Source organism: Diachasma alloeum, unplaced genomic scaffold (genome assembly GCF_001412515.2).
Source record: "Diachasma alloeum isolate Michigan unplaced genomic scaffold, Dall2.0 Dall_scaffold_00359, whole genome shotgun sequence".
NCBI classification, from domain to species: Eukaryota; Metazoa; Arthropoda; class Insecta; order Hymenoptera; family Braconidae; genus Diachasma; species Diachasma alloeum.
In genome coordinates this window covers 404,814-413,167 of record NW_021680498.1, presented here as the reverse complement: position 1 = coordinate 413,167, position 8,354 = coordinate 404,814, and the positions used below count along the sequence as shown (strand labels likewise).

The following is an 8,354-nucleotide window of genomic DNA, read 5'->3' as shown; positions in this document are numbered from 1 at the left end:
ATTTTCGGGCAAATAGTGTATTTCGTCATTACACTGACAAAAACAAAGGTTTTTGAGAAAAACGTCTCTACTTATATCAGGAAACTTCTGACTTGAAAATTTTCAAGAGTAAAATATCTTGCACTAATAAAATAAAAACTTTCGTCAAGTAATTTTGTACTTGTCCTAAAGACGAGGGCAACTTCTTGATGACAAGAAAGCGATTTCTCAATTCAAGTAAAATTGAATGAATTCGTTTAATCGTTTTTTAGCGTCAATTCTCAAATATTTTAATGCAAAAACCACTAATTAATTGATTTGAGAACTCGTTTTCCTGATATGAAGAAGTTGTCATCTTTCGGACAAGTACAAAATTTCTTGCCGTAAGATTTTGTTTCTTATTGGGAGATGTTGTGCGCTCGGTAATTTTCAAGCCACGAATTTCTTGAGACAAGTAAAGAAGTACTTCTCAAAAAACACTTATTTTCTCATCAGTGTACACGGAGAGAAATTTTCTAGAATAATTCTAGTACGAGTACTGGAAAAAGTCACAATCCACCGGCTGTGAAAAATTCTAATGCTATTAAGGTAAAATTTCTTGGTATTTCTGGTAAAATTTCTGGGGATTATGGGGAAAAATTCGCATTTTCCCCAATAAAATTTCTAGTACCGGCACTGGAATGTTTTCCTGGCCATCACTTTGCGCCTCTTTTCCCATGCTAGCCCAACAATTTTTCTAAAAAATTTCTCTCCTTTCGTATAAGACGAAATAGTATATTTCGCGTCGAGTGCCACTGGGGTTTTCGCCGAGTGTGAGGGTGGCGCGCCGAGCCGAAGGCGAGGCGTGCCAATCACATGATTCGAAAACCCCTGTGGCACTAGGCGCGAACGATAGTTTTCCCTAGTGACTTTCACTTTTGCCAGTTCGGGAAAAGGTCAGTACCAATCCCTGGACTGGGAAAAGTAAAAGTCAGTACGGAAAACAACTTTTCTAGCAAATATAAGTCCGCCCTCGCCTTCGGCTCTGGCTGCAATCATATGAACTAGAGAATTGTTTTCAGCCGTGTGACGGACAATATTTTTTGTCATAATTAATTCCCTGAAGAATCCTCAACTCCGCACTTCATTCCCAGATTGATCACATGAAAAATTTGACGACTGTAGGAGGGATTGAGAATGAGGACTGGAGTGACGAGACAGTGGCGATAATGAGAGACTTCATCGAATTGCCGGGAGAAAGAATCTTGTCGATTTATTTCAGAGGAAATGTGCTCAAAGCAGAATTGAACTTCCCATCCACACCGATTTACGAAATGACATATTTTATTCGTAAATGTGATCAAGTCCTGCACTATGATAACTTTCAAGAAACAATTATATTTGGTACAAATAATGACAAAGTTGAAGCCAATGTACAGACGACTGTGGATACCCTGCTGGCGCCTGTATGCTTTCGGATGACCAAGTGGCCGGACAGTATCCATTTTATATTTTTCTATTATTTTCATTCAAGGGAAGAGCTGTGGCTTCGGGGCAGCCAGAAACATGAATTATTTATTACACTGACGATAATTGTCATCTTGAGCATAGAATTTTCATTTTTTTCTCATTTTTCTACATGTTTGCAAGATTTTATGCGGAGAGAAATATTTAATAAAAATTACGTATCTTTTCCGTAATTCCGGAGCGAAATGTGGTGGTAGGAAATTTTACGGAGCTGTCACGGAATTTTCCCGGAGCGTTCCGTAATTTTTACTGAACATTTCTCTCCGTGTTATCTTCTCCGTAACGTTAAAACGTTCAGTTTCTCATAAGACTATTATTTTGGCATTTTTAAATTAATTATTGTCAATGATACTACGGTTTCAGTTTTCAACCACGGCCCGTAATGAATTAATTCCAAAATTGTGGCTGGGCAACGGCTAATGAATTTAAAACCTCTTTGAATCAACTCACATATTAATATGGATGTGAATGTACGAGACTCTCCATTCGGCTCCTTCCTCCAAAAGGCAAAATTTAATTTTCAGTACATTAAGGTATCAAATTAAATTCAAAATAACAGGGTAAGGCGTATACATCTAGTCCTATCCAGCGTTACCCAGAGTTCACGAATCCAAATCCCAAAAAGCCCCGCAGTATGAAAATTCACGGATATGTGAATTTAAAAATGAGAATAAAAATAAAATTATAGTATTTGTGGCCGCTATTGTACACTGAAATCGATCCTACTGTGTTCATTGCGTACAACTTGACCAGATTGTTTCTGTTTATATTTATATCCGTTTAAAATTCATTTCACATTTCAATCTTCAAAATTTGAATTGCGGTTATACTAGTTTAAGGGTATCCAAGTATCTTTCACCATTTTCAATCATTAAATTTGTCAATTAAATTGCGTGAGAAAAATTTTAAAGGGTTATGAATATTCGGCGTTATTCAAATTACATTTTCCACAGAATTTTTTTTTTTCAACATTCGTTGTTTATAAATAAATAATCGAAATTATTTAATCTTTCGGAAACCTCATTTTTTTAGAATCGATTTCTGATAAAATTCAGAATATTAATAAATTTGTTACGATTCCGAACAAATGATTTTTGTTTTTTTATGATGAAAAATTGATCGTTTATAAATTATTTTATTAATCTTCCTGCAAATGTAAACTTTCTAATTTTTTTTTCAGATTTTTGAAATGTTTTCTAACGGTTTAATATTGCGATTCAAATTCAGTCCTGTGAAGTTTAAATAATAAAATCAGTATAAAATGTCCAGAAACTCAGGGTCAAATGGAGCTCAAATGAAAGCTCTGACGTTCGATTACAAAGGTAGAAAAGCATTTCACAGGAGAAAAAATAGTCAAAGTACTTGGATATCCTTAAGGGGTCTTTTGAGAAAAATTATCAAGCAAGTCATGTAATCGTTCAGCAGAATACGTTTTTGGTCTTTTGCGCCCAATGTCAGAGCAAAAAATGCGAGAATAATAGTGAAAATGGTAAAATTTTCTCCGCTGACTTGAAAAAATTTACTAAACGTGAGGACATTTGCGCCGAAACTGTAAAATTTACCATTCATGCTATCGAAAATTATGATTTTACTGTACAGGAAACAGTAATTTTTGCATCAATGTGTTCTTTTTATCGAACCAATAGTAAGATATCCTCCGCAAAAGTTATTTTTTATTAAACCACAATTTTGCTCCCCGATTACCGTTCGCATAGTAAAATTGCCACGATTTTCTAGAACTTTTCATTCAACCTTTCTCTCTGTGTAGTTGTGTGAAATGCCGCACGCTTCTACAGCCACCAAGTTTAGCTCATTTATTGTTGGGTACGTTAAAAACCAACGACCAAAATGTCAAGAACTTCGACCGCTTGCGTGTCTCAAAAGTAAAATGATCGCAGTTCCTGAAATTTCGATCACCGTTTTTTAATGCACCCAACAATAGATGTTCCAAATTAGCTCTCGCTGTTACTACTCTGAAGTCGAGGAAATCCAGTTTAACCTTTCTCAGAGGGTCAAACTATAACAGTATGACTTTGTCAATCATTTCCAAAGTTTTTGGCTTTTCGGGGTGTATACCAGCTGCGCCCCCGTCCCGACCACTGGGTCACGCTAAACACTGGCACAAACCCCCAAGGTGCTCTCCAGCACCTAGCGAAGTTTCCCGCAAGTATAGGAAACTAACCGGAGAGGAAAGTTGGAAAAAAATTATCGGCTAAATCTCGGCAAATTTTCCTATACGAAAAGTAATCGTGGAGCGAAATGTTTTCCAATAGAAAATATCTTTTGTGGACGATTGGAGTGAAAATTTACTGTTTAAATGTGCCGGCGCTCAATTTTTGTTGTCTTGCTCCGAGCTGCTCAATATTCTATAGATTTTCATCGAGGCAATTATACTTTCCACTTTATTTATATTCAAAAAAACTCCCACTTCCTCAGCCATTCCTCAAATGGAACTCGTAAATAGGCATTTTTCCCCTTCGAAAAAATAGATTCATTTCTTAACTGAACCCTCATATCCCGCGGTTATCAGGCGTGAAAGCTGATTTTTGTGATGCTCTGCATGAATATCTGTACAAAATCAATGATTTGAGATTCAAAATGTACAGCCTGACTATGCTGTACTTACCCCGAGAAGGTATGGACATGACAATTGAAGAGGCATGTGTGAGTAAGGACTTCATACAACGTCTTGAAGGGATCGTAGTCAATTGGATGAAACAAATGAGACTGACCATCAATGATTATGAGCAATTCATGAGCCAAGAGCTGTTGTGCCTCACCGATGAGTACGACTTTTGGATTTATCGGTGTAAGTTAATCAAGCCTCTACCTGTACACCTCTTAGGCTCTTTTTTTATGTGGATACGTCTATGTTTTCATTATGGGGAGGCATTTAGGGAAAAAGTCCTTATGGTTCCTTATCGGAAGTGGCGCCATCTATCGGAATTCTAGAACATTCTAGAATTTCTAGAAAGTTATGGTTTTTTCTAGCAAATTCCAGACTTTTCTAGAAAAGTTTGGATTTTTCTAGAAAATTCTTCAGTTTTTTTTAGAAATAAATTAAAATTTTGAGGGATCCTTAACACTGGTCGGCAAAATACCGACAGTTGGTCATTATCGCACGTGACGATTTCATTATGAATGAAATATATTGAACGTTTGTTTAGGGATTTTGGTTATACATAACAATTCAATCGTATCGTAATTATAAAAAACTTCTTATCATGACGAGACGGTGCGAAATCCCAAATATTTCTAATGTACCTATATAAATATATACAATTCCGAATCTGCATCAAAGATACAGCCACTCGTACATTTTTTTCCACAAGGTTTTTATTTAAAGAAAAAACAGTCCATATTTGTTTTAAAAACAGTCCAGTTTTGATGATAAAAAGTTTTCAGTTCTGGTCGGGTTATTCAGTTCCAAATAATTTTTTTCCTTTTCGTTCAGCGATTCGTGCCCAACAAAAGAATTCACACGAAAAACTAAGTGTAAATTAAATTAGAAGGGCTTACAGTACCCCACTCTTCAGCATTGTGTGGTAGCTGCGTGCGCAACAAGGTCTTTCTTATGGCGCACTAATACATGAGGGGCTCCCCACTCCTTTCACATCGAGACGAGTCGAGACTCCCCCTGTTCAATGGGTTAATGTACTTTATCCCTTGAAGGTATTATATCTTGGGGATAAAATAATCCGAATGTTGAGTTGATTTATCATTTCTTTGGTGTATTAGCCCCAATAGGATATATTTCAATCTTATCCGAGGATGATCTATCCTTTTCCGGTGTAAATCGACCCAAAAACTGGGTCATTTCATCCCTTAACGCGAATAACTTTCGGAATAAGTTCGACATTATATAAATTTGGAGCCGCGATCATTGACAATAGGGAACACGCATTCTTTTCAATTTTTTTAAATCGAAAAGTTGTAACAATTTCGAATGTAATTTTTATAACCTTCGAACCCCCATTTTTCAATGAAAAATCGTTGATTGAAAATGGCACTTTTTCACTCAGAAAAAAATCTTATTTTGAGATTTCAATGATCTTAATTCAAGCCTCAATTTGAGATTTTAAAATCTCTGTTTTAACCTTCTGGAAGTTTTGACATGAGCCTTTAAAATCTCAATGTGAGACATTCAAAAGTCTCAACTTGATACTTTCAGAGGATTTAAATTAAGATTTTCAAGTGTCAAATTGAGATTTTCAGGTCGTAAATTGAGCGTTTCAGAACTCAATTTAAAACTTTAGGAAGTCTCAATTTGAGATCATACGTCTCAATTTGAGATTTTTTTTTTTTGCGTCGGAGAACTCAAGCGGGCTCTGACGTGGCAGCAGAACCCGCTAGACGCACGCCGTCTTTCTCGTCAGCAGCCTAGTATTCATTATTCATTCGTATTCATTATTAATGTTAATAACCCATATATAAACCTTTTTTTGCAATAATAATTTATGAGCCATAGAACGAGTTAAGACGAAAATTTGATTATCTTAAAAGAAATCCATTTCTCAATGTTCGTTCTAACAGATGAAAATCTCTGCGCGTTGAATTATCAACTGCAGAGTCCTGCTGTGGATCGGATTGTAAATATTTTAAGAACATCCGATTCAACTTACTTTCGACCGTTCACAATGTTGCACAGAGAAATCAACGCCGATACCGAGGAAGCGAAATCCAACATAATGTTTCTGGAAATTCTCAGAGATGCTTCAAACAGACTAAACAACTGTTACAATCTCGAAGAAATATCAAAACATATATTGACGATACTCCACTTATTCCATTTTATCTGGCTTAATTCACCGTTTTACAATACACAAGAGAGGATGACCCACTTATTCATTCTTCTCAATAATCAGATCATACTTGTATGTCATCGATTCATTGATCCTCGTAAAATTCTCATGACTGGAAATACTCGATGGGGCATGAAAATGCTGGAGCGAGCCACTGATGTTTGCAGATATTATAAGAAAATTTATTTCCAGGTAATGGACTTAATATCAATGGTTTTTTTTCTACTTTCAGCCGTCTTTTTCCCCTTTTATGATGTGATCGAATTTTCCCGCATTTTAAAGATGCGGGTCGACACAGAGAGACCCGTAGACGATTGGTCTCGACGGATCATGAATAGTCATGTAATTATTCGAGAACACTCTGTAGTTCAATATCAAAGGGCGCGTGTTTTTGGAATTTCTTATCCTTTTCATTCTTGAGGTCCTCCGCATCCAATGTTCTGTGTTAATCTTCACTGTCTTCTGTCATGTTCAAGTTTGTCAGCGCTTATGATTCATCGACGTCACGTCCATGGAATCTCAACGTTGAGGACGTATTCCGGGACATAGACAGCTTTCTTGGGAGATGCAGTGATTTTTATGAAATTTGTCGCGCTTCAATTGATTTCGCAAGGTAATAGCCCTGATAGAGTGATCCTTTCATTCCTAACGAGATTCGTTAACTATTAAGGATGTTTAACCTATGAAGTGGACAACTCAGTTGAAAAAAAAAAATTGACTAAATAAATCATTCATGTTGCAAATTATTTTTCTCATCAAATTAGAAGTGTTATGGCGTACTTTTTCGGACTCCTTTTCCCTGTTTTCAACTCGTCAAATCACACACACCGGGATCCAGAAAATAAAAATCCAGTCACACTTCCATAGTGTTAGAATTTGTACTAGGGACTTGACTGTATATCTAATAATCATCTTCCTACGATTAGTCAATGTCACTTCTATATTACCTCTATTCTCAAATGAATGAAAAAAAGATTAGATGAAACAGTGAACATCCCAGTGCCCCGTTTCGGTGGAACCCAAGGTCAGGAACACCAGAAAGTCTGCATGAAAGTTGAGAAACTCTTCCGGGAGCATCTGCACCTCGTGTACGACAGTTCCCGCAAGATGTTCTCCGTTCAAGAGGTCACCTGGCATGACGATATGTCTGAGTTCCGAGCCAAGACAAAAGACCTTGATATTATGATCGAGAATCTGATGAATGTCACCTTCAAAAACATCAACCATGTCGGAGAAGCTCTGGCTTACCTTTATGGATTGCGCATGTACATGAATCGGAACAGTTTAATGGCGAATTTCAGTGGAATGATCACATCTGTAAGTTCCTACATGACATCATTTCACCTCATTGACTGCATCATCCATCCCAAACATCACTCTTGGATTGTTACCAATTTCGTTCTTTAGATTTGGCGGTCATTCTCGAAACAATCTCAAACAGTCAAGCAGGAACTACTCAGAGAAAGCTCAGAATATCCTTCGAGCTGTCCACATTATTCTGGCAGAGCATTGAATCTGCATTTCAAGTCCAAACGACTCAAGGCTATGAGGGCCCTTCTGGCAAATGCCGAATGGCTGGGTTATTGTGCGATTAGTGATGAAGTGTACCATCAGTGCGATGTACTACTTGGCTCGATCAATGATATGATCGTTGGAATCCATCACCAGTGGATGGATGACATCGATAGTAATCCGCAGAGCCGACTGGACCAGTACTTGATGCGACAGAGCATCGATAAGCTTGGCGTTCTGGAGCCCAATCTTGATCCCAATGTACTGAATTTATGCTATGAGGCAAGTATTTGGCGTTACCTGGGTTTCCAGATTCCCGTATACGTTGAAATAATAATCGACAAGTGGCCAACACTGCAGTTCGTTTCTGAGAGTGTTCTCATGCTCATCTCGGCGTACAACAAAATAACCCGAGGTAAGTGTCCGAATCTAACTGAAAATTGCAACCTGAAAAGAGTATACACTTCCAAACGACACGTTCCGCCCAAAAAAACACGCTTTATTTTGAGACTTATGATCGTAAAACGAAGTCTTCAAAAGCTTCAAATTGATACT

At 37.2% G+C, this 8,354-nt stretch overlaps 1 protein-coding gene across 1 annotated transcript in view; it reads left to right on the top strand.

Annotated features, from left to right (window-relative positions):
• Positions 1–4,083: 4,083 nt before the first annotated feature.
• The window catches only part of LOC107041215 (dynein heavy chain 2, axonemal), an 81,436-nt gene continuing 77,165 nt past the window's right edge, over positions 4,084–8,354 (top strand). The window contains exons 1-5 of the mRNA XM_015261656.1: positions 4,084–4,294; positions 6,019–6,479; positions 6,764–6,900; positions 7,262–7,604; positions 7,695–8,214. Of these exons, the coding sequence (XP_015117142.1) occupies positions 4,084–4,294; positions 6,019–6,479; positions 6,764–6,900; positions 7,262–7,604; positions 7,695–8,214 (1,672 nt within the window). The remainder of the gene's footprint in view (positions 4,295–6,018; positions 6,480–6,763; positions 6,901–7,261; positions 7,605–7,694; positions 8,215–8,354) is intronic.